Source organism: Zalophus californianus, chromosome 1, assembly GCF_009762305.2.
Source record: "Zalophus californianus isolate mZalCal1 chromosome 1, mZalCal1.pri.v2, whole genome shotgun sequence".
Classification (NCBI taxonomy): Eukaryota; Metazoa; Chordata; class Mammalia; order Carnivora; family Otariidae; genus Zalophus; species Zalophus californianus.
This window is the reverse complement of record NC_045595.1, coordinates 24,806,841-24,820,998: the sequence shown is the minus strand read 5'-3', so window position 1 is coordinate 24,820,998 and position 14,158 is coordinate 24,806,841. Positions and strand designations below refer to the sequence as shown.

Genomic DNA, 14,158 nt, shown 5'->3' with positions numbered 1-14,158 from the left:
ATCCAGACACTGGTGATTTTCGTCTGTCTTGTGGCTCTGTATTTATGATTTCCATGATATATTTAAAATAGTGCCTTTCAAGAGTAATCTTTAAAGACACCCAGCACTTAATTATGAGGTCATACCTCCAGGAATAGTAACTGTCTTAATTTTCTTTGCCTCTTCTTTGATTCCATCTTTTGATCTCTGTATCATTTAAAACGAGCATTGATTGAACATCCTTGCTATACCATGAATGCTTCTGCCGTAGGGCCTCTGCATTTGCTGTTCTCTTTTCCCAGTTAGTGGCATCATTTAACTTAACACTTCTATGAGATCTCTCCTTAAAGGTGACCTTATCAGGGGCGCCTGGGTGGCTCAGATGTTTGAGCGTCTGCCTTCAGCTCGGGTCATGATCCCGGGGTCCTGGGATCAAGTCCTGCATCTGGCTCCTTGCGCAGCGGGAAGCCTGCTTCTCTCTCTCCAACTCCCCCTGCTTTGCTTTGTTCCCTCTCTTGCCGTCTCTCTCTCTGTCAAATAAATAAAAATCTTAAAAAAAAAAGTGACCTTATCAGCAAGGTCTTCCATGATTTTTATTTTTAACCCCATACCCTTAGTTGCTTTGTCTATTTCTCCATAGCACTTAAAACCATCATCATCTGGTAAACTATATACTTAATTTTTGATTGTTGTTTGTCCTCTTCATGAGATTGTAAACTCTGTGAAGGCAGAGCCTTTGTTCATCCTAGTAATCCTGTTACCTAGAACTGTGCCTGGTAAATAATAGAAGCTTGGTAAATATTTATTGAATAGGTTTAATATTTAATATTAAACATTTAATATTTAATAAATAGGTTTAAATATATATTGAGGCTATTTCTTCATATCTCATCACCTATTAAAGTAATTCACAGAGACTTTAATGGACTCTTAACTCCTGATGACTTTTTGGGAAAAATAGCTCCCATAAATTTGTACAGATATGGTAATTTGAGCCAAATAACTGTTTGCTTCATGTAGACTTGGATCTATTAAATGTTATAATAAGTAGTTAATATGTTCTTCCTACTTGGATGAAGGACTTAATTTTCTTGTATATTACACCATTAAAAATAGCACTTATGTCAAGGTCCTGAATGTTAACTTTCTTGTTATCAGTCAGTAATGTTTTTCTTTTTTTGTTTTTGAATTTATTTATAGATCTAACAGTTTCAATGCAGATAGAAACACAGGTAAGATTCTTTTATTTCTTTCCTTTGGTTTTATAAATTGAAAAACTAAGCACATACAGTAAAAAATTAGTGTTTTGCTTTATTTTTATAATGAACAAAAATCTGCAAAGTCTGATAAAGGAGGTGAGGCCATGTTATGATGTAGCTTCAGCATTTGGTTGTTCAAGTATAAGGTCTCTCTTGGAAGCTAATACTGTGAATAGACCAAAGGATTAGCACTTGGATAAATATAAAAAAATAAACTTCACAACTCAGCTTTTTAAAATACTGTATTTATCAGAGGTTTAGGATTTATAAGACCTAGAGAAGATTAAAAGCAGTACTGACATTTTCTGTCATCAAGTTTCTCCACAATGAAAAGAGTGAGTAGAGGGTGTGAGATGCTATTAGGAATTCATGTAGTTAACTGGATTTAATATAGTCTCTTTTGGGGGAAGTAAGAGGGCAGTAAATATATTGTCTTTGCTCTTTAACTTTCTGATATAAAGACATTTAGACAAATAAATTTGTTATTTTTTGCAGCTGGAATAACCCTGCAAGAGAAAAGATACTGAAACAAAAATCCTAATATTTGAACTCTCTTGTAAATAGAAATGTCATGGGTGTTTTTTGTTCATTTTGTTTTTTGTTGTTGTTGCTGGTCTTCTACTTAAACATTGTTTCTAGATATGTTTCCCTTATTTCTATCTAGTAAGCATGTATTTGCTTCTGGGCTGCCAGTGGCTGAATTGTGTTGTTATTCTTTTTATTTAGATAAATTTAACTACACCTTGTGGAAAGGACAGCTTTTAAATAAAGGAAAGCTTTTGTGTTATATTTCTCTGAGGTCAGCCACTCGTGCTTTTTTGCCTATCAAGCTGTAAGTACGTTATATTATAAGAAAATAGCAGTTAATGGTTGCTAACTATTCAGTTCCTTCTTTTGCTTTTGATTCTTATATTTAAATTTTACTTTGGTCCAAAAGAATATAAATGTTGATTTGTTTAAAAAAATTGATAACTTGGGAGACTTAGTTGGCAAAATGAGCCCTCTACTTTTCTGTCTTGGTTTGAGAGTGGGCTAAATAGTCATGCACATTTATGGCATAAAACTTTTTCTAAGTGATTTTAAATTTTAAAAAAGTGATTTTTCAGAGTTTTATCCTAATTAGATATATTTTTCATTTAGCAATTTGAACATGATAGACTTAGAAGTTATCAGTTCTTTGTTGGAAATGAATTTGATGTGGTGAGTGGAGTTAAAATTTATAGACTCTTTTCAGTCCTGTGCAGCATATATTGGAATAGAAAGGTCTAGAATGGTCTTTTGCTACCACCCCAGTAAATATTATGGGCCTTCATAGATGTTTGAAGATTACTTTAACAGTTCATACTTGAACTTTTAATAAAAGGACAGCCTTTTATCCTTTTTGGTTTAGTAAAATTGGTGTATAGGATTAGCTTCTTGCTTAAAGATGGAAGGTTGGTGATATTGGCAGTCTTTTTTTCTACTTCTGTATATATCTGGACTTCCCATATCAAATCCTCTTTAGAGTCAACTATGATATTAATAAGTGTGCTCTGCTTTCCACCAAGATCCTCGTGTGGGCAGCGGAGGGGAGGAAATAACATTACTAGAGTTAAACATATAGGTAAGGCAAACATGTCTTTTCAATTTTCTTTCAGTCCTGAAAAGTTAGATGTTGAAACAGTTATGAGTATTGATCATCTGAAACAGAAAATCCCTCCAGCGCTGTTTTATAAGGAAACTTACTTAGGTCCAAGTGAAGGTAAGTAATTTAATTTTATTAAAATATATAAAAAGCAGATTTGATTTAATATTTACAGTGTATTTTTTCTTATGTCAGTTTTGAAGAATGGAATGTATTGCAGCCTTTATGAAGTTGTAGAAAAAACAAGAATTGGAAGTAACATGGAGAGTTTACTACAAAAACTAGAGAAAGAAAAACTTGTGAGTGAAAGGTTTTAAAATGTTCCTCATTCTCCCTTAGAAATAAGTATTTGAATAAGTGATCATATTGTTTCAGCTTATTTCATTTTTGCTTCTGAAAGTACCATAAAGTCTCTTTGTTGCAACTATTTAGTGAACAGTTTTACTGTGGTCTTTTTATTTTAGCCATGACGGTAGACCTTCTGCAAGCCAGTCTTCCCCATGAAGTATCTTTATTGTATTTTGTGATTGTGACAACAAATATTTATTGAATACCATTTTCTTATGCAGAGTTTATACTTCAGTAAAAAATGAGATAAGGAGACTATTCTTCTGGATTACAGTGATAAATGGAGTTCCTCAAATAGATATGGTTTGTTCCAGTAGAGACTGCCATATTTGAAGATTCATAAAGAGCAAGATGCTTGGTGAGGTTGAAAAGAAATAAAGCAACAATACTAGAGTAGTTGAGAGAAAGTGGTAGGACATGAGGCTAGAAAAGTGTGTAGGGGGCTGTGTCCTTCAGTGTTATGTAGGCAGCGTTCACATGTTTGGAAGTTTGGATGTAATCCTAAGAGCAATTGGGTTTTAAAGGGATTAGCATGAGATTTTGATTGTATGTGAGACATGATCACATCTGTGTTTTGGAAATTTATTTGGGTACTCTGTAGAGAATGAATTGAAAAGGGGAGATGAGGCAGAAAACTAGCATTACATTAGAGGGTGGTAGTCAGTGGAGGAGAAGGGTAAGAATGATGATATAAGAGGCTGATTTAAGAGATATTTACTAGATGTATCCAACAATAGATACTGATTTTATTGAGTTTGGATAGAGGGATTAGGTCAGGCATCAGTTGTGATGGGTTCAGGAATGAACAGAAAATGAATACATGCTATTATGTGTAGTTTAGCTGAAAGGGAGGAGGTAGTTACGGAGGAGAGGGGCTCATGTTTAAATGTTGATGGAACATTTCAGTGGAGAGGGGAAGAAGTATTTTGCACAGGTATGCCATGTGCAATACAAGTTTTTCAGCAGTTGACTTCCTTTTACTCCTCACTTTGTTGAGCCTCAATTTCCAGGTAGTCAAGTGGAGGTTAGTATCAATGATTTTCAGAACTTGAAACTGCATTTTTAATGGCTTTGTAGAATTTCATTGTATACATACATGTTTATGGGTGGGAGAGTCAAATTGTATGCAGAACTTACAGGCAGAGTTTATACACTTAGGAATTGGTGGATACCTAACAATAACTTTTTTTTTTTTAGATTTTATTGATTTATCTGAAGGAGAGAGAGAGAGCACAAGTGGGGGGCAGAGGGCGAAACAGGCTCTTTGCTGAGCAGGGAGCCTGGTGTGGGGCTCGATCCAAGGACCCTGGGATCGTGAGCTGAGCTGAAGGCAGATGCTTAACCAACTGAGCCACCCAGGCGCCCCTAACAGTAACTTTTTGACTAACCAGCTAGAAATCTTTGGGCTAGGCATCTTAGAACACACACACATACACACACATGCACATTCACTACATATGAATATACTTTTATATTTACATTTCTTGTTTTCTTCTGAAATACAACTATTCCTCCTAATCAAAATCTATTTATTCCAGAGTTCAGAAAGTGAAAGTTTAGAGAGTAGGTTTGGATATGGTGAGATACTGGGTTATCCAAATCTGTTTGGTTCTTGCATTTCAGAAAATGAGTATTGAGTCTTGACAATGAGGAGTTTATCAGAAAATTATATCTGTTCCATTTCTAGTAGTGAGAATCAGGATAGGAAGATACTGGTATTTTATTCACCTGAGCAAATATTATATTAGGTTCTTGGAGGACTGGATTTTCCCAGAATTAAGAAATAAAGTAAGATTCTGTATCTTAGAGGGCATGAGCATTCCAGAAGGATACACTATCTGAGTCTAATGGACCCTAGGTATTTTGTGTAACTATACCTTTTCCTACAAATCTCATTGGGAATTATTCTAACTATAGCTACTTTCGTCATAGTTCTAATGATGATGGAAGATGCATTGAGGACTGTTGGGTTCTCAATAATTTCATCTTGAGTATGTACACAACATACGGTATGGATCAGAGATTTAATGAATACCTCACAGTAATAAATATATTAGCCTTCCTTTGCCCTAGTCTTTAACCTTAGGGCATCCCAAAGAAAGACAGGTCAGTTATCCTATGCAAGTAGCTGGACATTCCACAGGCAAGGGATGAGGAAAAATGGTTTTTCTTTACTTATTAAAGGAAGGAGGCCACTATCTCCCTCCCCTCCTGGAAAGTTCTCCTTGAAAATAGTAATGAATATTAACTCCAACCCTGTAGTAAATAAATAAAATCTCTTCAGGAGGCACTAAGCCCTCTGGGACATCTCCCAAGTTTCTGGGACTCATTCATCCTTGAAATATAAATATTTCAATATAGGAACTAATCTGTGCTGTAACCTCTTGGCCCTCTTGTGTACTCACTCGGCACTCTCAGGGAGATAAGGGAAATTTAATTATCCTTTTCAATCAGAGCAGTTACTTAGGTAATTGGCTACAGATCTAATTCTGAAAATATGTGAGAAGTAAAATATTTCTGGGGGAAATGAAAGCAAACATTCCCTATCTTTATATTTACTTTTCTGTGTATCAGAAGGCTAGTTTTGGTGGAGGAGCACTGAGAAACCTTTATTTTATTTTATATTCAGAACTTGAAACTGCATTTTTAATGGTTTTGTAGAATTTCATTGTATACATACATGTCTGTGGGTGGGAGAGTCAAATTGTATGCAGAACTTATAGGCAGAGTTTATACACTCTGGAAAATTTTATTTTCTCACAGATTTATAATATAAGTAAAATTATATTGAGCTGTCTTTTGGTAGAGGATAAGTTAATAATTCTTAAAACTAACTTAATATAAAGGAAAATGATGGATGTCCCTAAATTTGAATGTTATTTCTGATGTGAACATTCTATATGTGTGTGTGTATATATATATATGTATATATTCTATATATTTCTTTGGGGTATGTATCTAGTATATTAGATTTATTATCTATAAGTAGAATTATTGAATCATAACATAAACACATGATTGGCTTTACAAGATAATGCGATACTGTTTTAAGTGTACCAATTTATATCCCCTACTACCAGCAAGTTCTCCTTAATTCACACAGTCACTGGTACAGTCAGACTGGCAAAATCTTGCCAATCTGGTAGTTATAAATTATTTTGTACTGTGATTTTAGCCTGTATTTTCCTGAAATATGAGTTGATCATCCTTTTATAAATTTATTTCTTTTAGTGTTCACTTGCCTATTTTTCCTTTGAGTGGCTTGTTTTCTTACTAATTGGAGGAATTTTATATATATTTTGGGTACTAATAACTGAGGTATGTGTGCTAGAATTTTTTTTCATAATCTGCTTGCCTTTTTACTTTATTCATGGTGTTTTTTTGAAGAACAGATGTTCTTAATGTTAATTAAGTTTATCTGCCTGAATGTTAAGCACTGTTTGTGACTTTAATAAATCTTTCCTTATCCCTAGATCTTACAGGTATTGCCCTAGGTTTTCTTGTGAATGTGTTATGATTTTGCCTGTGTGGTTTTTTTGTTTGTTTGTTTGTTTTGTGTGATATAATGTAGGAATCCAACTTCACTTTTTCCCAATATGAATAACAAGTTGTTCTGAACCATTTATTGAATAGTCCCGCCTTTCTCCACTAAGAAGCCTTGATAGGAGGTAGGGCCAACTGCCCCACTTTTCTCATTCTTTTAAGGAGTGTTTTGCTATTTGAGATTTAGCTTTTTTCAAAAATTTAAGTTTCAGCTTTGCTTTTTTAAAAAAAAATTTAGAATCAGCTTTTAAGTTTCCCCCTCCCAACCCCCTCTTCTCCCCCCAAAAAACCCTATTGGGATTTCTTAATTGGAGTTTTATTAAATCTATAGATCAGATTTGAGAGAATGGAGGTCTTTTGTGATACTGTCTTATCCATGAACAAGATTATCTCTTTACTCCTTTAGGGTATTCTTTTAATAGGGTTTTATAATTTTCTGGATATACATCTTGCTTAGTTTTTGTTCAGTTTATCCCCAGGCATCTTACTCTTTTTGATGCCATTATAAACAATATTTTCCATTTCAGTACATTTTCTGTTTGTTGTGTATATAAAAATGTAATTGATATTTATATATTTTATGTTAGATCAGTATATGAAATTTGAATAATTTTTCTTTTATACATTATTTGGGATTGCTGTATAGACTTATCTGGGAGCAACATTGTTTTGTTTTTCTCCTCTCTAGTCCTTAAGCTTTTTATTTCTCTTTCTTGTATTACTGTGTAACTAGGATCTCTAGTACAATGTTGAATAAAAGTGGTAGTTGTAGACATTTTCTTATCTTTTTGATTTTCCAAAGGAACATGTCTAACATTAACCACTAGGTAGGAAGTTTGCAGTAGGTTTTTCACAAACCTATTTATCAGTTTAAAAATTTTCCTCATTTTTTTTAACCATGATGGGTTTTGAATTTATTGAATGCTTTGGGGGGGCATTTATGAAGATGGTAATATGGTATATTGGTGCATTAGGGTTCTCCAGAGGAACAGAACTAGTAGGATGTACATATATAGAAAGATTTATTATAAAGAATTGGCTCACACAATTATTGAGGCTAAAAAGTTCCAAGATTTGCAGTCAGCAAGCTGGAGATTCAGGAGAGCTCATATGTTGCACTCATCCAGAAATACTCTCAGAAATAGCCAGAATAAAGTTTGACCAAATATTTGGACACCCTGTAGCCTGGTCAAGTTGACACATAAAATAAACCATCACATGTAGAATTTATCCTATAGACTTATAAGATGAATTCTATTTTATCTTTTCTCATATTAAACTGTATTTGTGTTGCTGGTTAAGAACACCAACTCCAGTGGCACCTGGGTGGCTCGGTTGTGTCTGATTCTTGATCTCAGCTCAGGTCTTGATCACATGGTCACGAGTTTGAGCCCCACCAGCATGGAGCCTACTTTAAAAAAAAACCCAACTCCGCTTTTTTTCTTTTTGAAATGCATGGTTTGGTTTGTGAATGTTTTGTTTAGGAATTTTGTATCTGTGATGATGAGTGACATTGACCTGCAGTCTTTCTTTCTCATATTGTCCTTGTCTAGTTTTTATATCAACGTTCTACTAGTTTCTCAGAATTGAATTAGGTAGTATTCCTCATTTTGCAAGATGAATGTATATATGATTAAAATCTGTTCTTTGGATGTTGGCTAGCACTTAACTGCAAAACTGTGTCTTCTATTTATGGATGACTTTAAAGTACTGATTTGATTTAATAGTTGAACTTTTCAGGTTTTCTATTTTTTCTTGGTTAAGTTTGGACATATGGTTTTGTTTGGTTTTTAAGAATTTGTCCATTTCTTCTGTGTTTTTGTGTTTATTGCGATAGTCATATAGTTTCTTATCAATAGCTGCTATGATCATAATTACATGATAATTTTTCATTTTGCTTTCCCTGTTTAATCACTTTCACCAGAGGTTTATTTTATTAGTCTTAAGAATCAAATTATGGTTTTAACCTTCTGTTATATCTTCTTTTTACTCTTTTACTAATTTTAACTGTTTTATTAACTTTTACCTTTGGAGGGTTCATTTTGTTATTTCTGCCTTTGGAAGTTGGAAAAATGATCAATGAATTTTGAATTCCAACCACTGCTTTAGTTGCATTCCCCCACAACTTTTAATATGTAGGATTTTCATTATCCTTCAGTTGTGTTTTTTAGTTTCCATTGTGATTTCTACTTTGACACATGGTGTAGAGGATTGTTTTTAAATTTCCTAATATATTACAGTACTTTTTTTTTGTTTTTTTCTAATTTAATTCTGTTATAATCAGAACAGGTGGCGATTGGAAATTTATTGATACTTGATCTAAAACTGACTTTGTTGTCAATCTTTGAACATGCACCCTTGGTAGATATGCAAAAAAAAAAAAAAAAAACACAAAAAAGTGTGTTCCTTAATTGTTAGATCCTCTGGGTTGACAGCTATTTTCTCTTAGCACTTTGTATTACACTATATTCTGGTTTCTATTTTTGTTGAGACGTCAGTTCTTAGTCTAATTATTATTTCTTTGTAGGTTGTCTTTTTTCTGGTTGCTTTTTTAATCTTCATCTTTGGTGTTTTGCAATTACATATCTAGGTGTAGATTTTTTTTTTAAGATTTTATTTATTTATTTGACAGAGAGAGGGGACACAAGCAGGGGGAGCGGGAGAGGGAGAAGCAGGCTTCCTGCTGAGCAGGGAGCCCAATATGGGGTTCGGTCTCCGGACTCTAGGATCATGACCTGAGCCAAAGGCAGACGCTTAACGACTGAGCCACCCAGGCGCCCCGAGGTGTAGATTTCTTATTTATCCAGCTTGGTGTATATTCTTTCATATCTTGATTTACATACTCATTTCTGTAATACAGTTACAGTTATTATCTGTTTATATTTCTCCTTCATTCTGTTTATACTGTCTAGGTTACTAGAACTATCATATGTCAGGTCTTTTCATTTTGTACTTGATGTCTGTGACCTTTTGTGTTTTATATCCACTTGTTTCTCTGTGTGCTGCATTCTGATTAATTTCATCATAGCTGTCTTCTAGTTGACAATTTTGTCTTTAGCTGTGTCTAATTTTGCTATTTAATTCATTCAATGAGTTTCTAATTTCACATATTTTTGATTTCTAAAAGTTAATATTTGATTCTTGATCTGCCTGTTTTTTTTTTTTAAGACAGATTCTTATTGTTTTTCAGAAATACTTACTGAGTACCTAATTGTGTGCCAGGCACTGTTACAGGAGGTGGAGCTTATATTCTCATATTCCTTGGTATTTTTTTATCGAAATAAGCTTCACTGCTTTAGCCATTTTTTTAGTGTACACTTTTTCAGTGATTTTTAGTAGATTCCACAGTGTTGTGTAACCACCCCCACTATCTGTTTTCAGAACATTTTGATCACCCCAGAGAGAAACCTCATCCCCATTAAGCATATGCTCCGCATTTGTTCTCCTCCAGTCCCTAGTAACTATGAATCTACTTCTTTCTTTATGGATTTTTCTAGACATTTTATATAAGTGGAAACATGCAATATGTGCCTGGCTTCTTTCACTTAGCATAATAATTTTTTTTTTTTTTTTAAGATTTATTAAGGGGGTAGGGACAGAGAGAATCTTCAAGTAGACTCCCTGCTAAGCATGGAGGGCCCTACTTGGGGCTCGATCTCATGAACCATGCGATCATGACCTCAGCTGAAACCAGGAGTCAGTCGCTCAGCTGACTGAGTCACGCAGGCATCCCTCTTAGCATAATACTTTTAAGGTTCATCCCATGTTGTAGCATGTATCAGTACTTCATTCCTTTTCATGGCTGAACAGTATTTCCTTGTATGGATAATACCGCATTTTGTCCATCAATTGTTTCCATTCTTTGACTGTTATAAATAAGCCCCTATGAACATTTGTGTACCAGTTTTTGTGTGAACATGTCTTCAGTTCTACCAATTATTTCTTTAAGCCGCTCATAGCCTGTTGTTTTATATGTTACATCTATAATTCTCATTTGAAGTCTTTGGGTATTGGAATCTATTGTTTCTGCTAAATCTCACTTTGGGTAGTTTATTTCCTCCTAGGTTGTGAGCTTGCTGTTTTATATTTTTAAAACATTTTTTTTAAGACTTTATTATTCTTTTAGTTTTTATGTAAATTCAAGTTAGTTAACTTACAGTGTAGTATTAGTTTCAGGGGAAAGATTTTATTTTTATTTATTTTAGAGAGAGAATGTGAGCAGGGTGGAGGGGCAGAGGGAGAGGAGAGAGAATCTCAAGCAGACTCACTGCGGAACATGAAGCCTGACAGGGAACTGGATCCCAGGACCCTGAGATCATGACCTGAGCCAAAACCAAGAGCCAGACTCTTAACCAGCTGAGCCACCCAGGTGCCCTGGAAAGATTTTATTTTTAAGTAATCTCCATATCCAACATGGGGCTTGAACTCACAACCCCAAGATCAAGAGTCACACACTCTACCAACTGAGCCAGCCAGGTCCCCCAACATTTTTGTTTTTGTTCCATGTGACCTGTAATGTTTATCCGAAAAGTCAAAATAGTAGAATCAAATAATAAAAATTGGCAGACGGGGTTAATACTGTTTTCTGAGGGGAAGAAAACAGTAAGGTGTGATAGAGGCAGCAGAAGCACGGAGTTCATAGGTGTTTCTTTCCCCTACAGCATTTAAAGTGTTTCTGGGAGCTAAAGGCAAAGATACTACTGTTAGGGACTCTGTCTGCCGGAGTGTTGTTTCTGTTTGTGGATTCCCTGTGGGCCATGGGTCTCTGAGGATGTTGAGCCTCCTTAGAAGACAAGGGTCTTTATGACACTGAGTCAATGGAATTTTTAAAAACCTGGTATTAGAGTGGGTGAAACATTAATCATTTTTTCCTTAATGACCACAAAACATAAAAATCTTACTCATGCTTACCAGCTTCATGTTCTGACAAACCAAGAGTTGGGTAAAATGTTAAAAGTAAATGTTAAAAGTAAATGTAAAATGGTAAAAAACATGTAAAATGTTTTGGGGGTACGCAGGTGGCTCAGTAGGTTAAGCGTCTGACTCTTGATCAGGTCATGGTCTCAGGGTTGTGAGATCCAGCCCCGGGTCAGGCTCTGTGCTCAATAGGGAGTCTGCTTGAGATTCTTTCTGTCCTCTGCCCCCACTGCCCCCGCACCCCTGTGCACGCTCTCTCTCAAAATAAATACATAAAAAATGTTTTGGACATAAGTATTTAAGTTTGAAACAAGAATTTTGGATGTACATTGTCCATCTTCTGGCTGTTCAGTGTTTTTATTAAATGTAAGTTGATAGCAGTCACTTTTTGTCCATTAAATGATGGGTTCTTACACAGACTTTGTTTATTGGAATTGTTTAATAGGAACTTAGGTAGCACATACTTCCTTTCAGAGCCCAGATAACCTTTTGTGTTCACCTGTCATACTTAGATCTTCCTTTATTTCCCCTTTCTTTAATCAAAAACATACTGTGAACGATTGTAGTAGCTCATGAACTTTCTTTGCATTACACTGTTTTCTTTCCCCCTCCTGCACAGCGCTGTTGAGGTTTTTTTGTTGTTGTTTTTTGAACTTCAGTTCAAAAGGGTATATACTTTTTTTAAAAATTTTTTTAATTAACATATAATGTACTATTTGTTTCAGGTCTGTGATTCATCAGTCTTACACAATTCACAGCGCTCACCATAGTACCTACCCTCCCCATTGTCCATCACCCAGCTACCCCATCCCTCCCACCCCTCTCCACTCCGCAACCCTCAGTTTGTTTCCTGAGATTAGGAGTCTCTTATGGTTTGTCTCCCTCTCTGGTTTCATCTTGTTTTATTTTTCCCTCCCTTCCCCTGTGATCCTCTGTCTTGTTTCTCAAATTCCTCATATCACTGAGATCATATGATACTTAACCTTTCTCTTATTGACTTATTTCGCTTAGCATAATACCCTCTAGTTCTGGCCATGTCATTGCAAATGGCAAGATTTCGGTTTTTTTTTTTTTTTGATGGCTGCATAATATTCCATTGTATATATATACCACGTCTTCTTTATCCATTCATCTGTTGATGGACATCTAGCCACTTGCCATAGTTTGGCTATTGTGGACATTGCTACTATAAACACCAGAGTGCACGTGCCCCTTCAGATCACTACATTTGTATCTTTGGGGTAAATACCCAGTAGTGTAATTGCTGAGTCGTAGGGTAGCTCTATTTTCAACTTTTTGAGGAACCTCCATACTGTTTTCCAGAGTGGCTACACCAGCTTGCATTCCCACCAGCAGTGTAGGAGGGTTCCCCTTTCTCCACATCCTCACCAACTTCTGTCGTTTCCTGACTTGTTAATTTTAGCCATTCTGACTGGTGTGAGGTGGTATATCTCATTGAGGTTTTGATTTGGATTTCCCTGATGCCAAGTGATGTTGAGCACTTTTTCAGTGTCTCTTGGCCATTTGGATGTCTTCTTTGCAGAAATGTCTGTTCATGTCTTCTGCCCATTTCTTGATTGGATTATTTGTTCTTTGGGTGTTGAGTTTGATTAAGTTCTTTATAGATTTTGGATACTAGTCCTTTGTCTGATATGTCATTTGCAGTTATCTTCTCCCATTCTGTCAGTTGTCTTTTGGTTTTGTTGACTGTTTCCTTTGCGGTGCAAAAGCTTTTTATCTTGATATAGTCCCAGTAGTTCATTTTTGCCCTTGCTTCCCTTTGCCTTTGGCGATGTTTCTAGGAAGAAGTTGCTGCAGCTGAGGTCAGAGAGGTTGCTGCCTGTGTTCTCAAGGATTTTGATGGATTTCTGTCTCACATTTAGGTCTTTCATCCATTTTGAGTCTATTCTTGTGTGTGGTGTAAGGAAATGGTCCAGTTTCATTCTTCTGCATGTAGCTGTCCAATTTTCCCAACACCATTTGTTGAAGAGACTGTCTTTTTTCCATTGGACATTCTTTTCTGCTTTGTCAAAGATGAGTTGACCATAGAGTTGAGGGTCCATTTCTGGGCTCTCTATTCTGTTCCATTGATCTGTGTGTCTGTTTTTGTCAAGGGCATATACTCTTTTAAGGGCATTCCTGGCTAACCTGGCATTCTTGTCTTTTTACAATCGAGCCCACAATCTTTCCTTCTAGACTTGTATGTTTGTCCTAGTCTGTCATCACCCTTTTGCTAGTCAGAAGTACTCTAATGCCTGCAAACCATTCATCAGTTATAACTCTGCCTTTGCTCATGATGTTGACTCTATTGAAATGTCCTTCCCATAGTCTTAGGCTCTTGGCAGTGTTCCCATCCTTCAAAATCCACCTGTTGGCAGTGTTTCCATTCTTCAAAATCCACCTGAAGTACACTCAGTATCTTTTCCAACTATAAACTATATTTTTTCTCTTCCTGTTGTTTTGTGTATCTTTTTGAGAACTTTTCTGT

At 35.5% G+C, this 14,158-nt stretch overlaps 1 protein-coding gene across 7 annotated transcripts in view; it reads left to right on the top strand.

The window, feature by feature from the left end:
• The window catches only part of TASOR (transcription activation suppressor), a 51,445-nt gene that overhangs the window by 15,408 nt on the left and 21,879 nt on the right, over positions 1-14,158 (top strand). For all 7 annotated transcript variants that reach the window (XM_027584657.2, XM_027584660.2, XM_027584655.2 and 4 more), the window contains exons 8-11: positions 1,180-1,211; positions 1,965-2,070; positions 2,876-2,979; positions 3,058-3,161. In XM_027584657.2, coding sequence (XP_027440458.1) covers positions 1,180-1,211; positions 1,965-2,070; positions 2,876-2,979; positions 3,058-3,161 — 346 coding nt within the window. The remainder of the gene's footprint in view (positions 1-1,179; positions 1,212-1,964; positions 2,071-2,875; positions 2,980-3,057; positions 3,162-14,158) is intronic.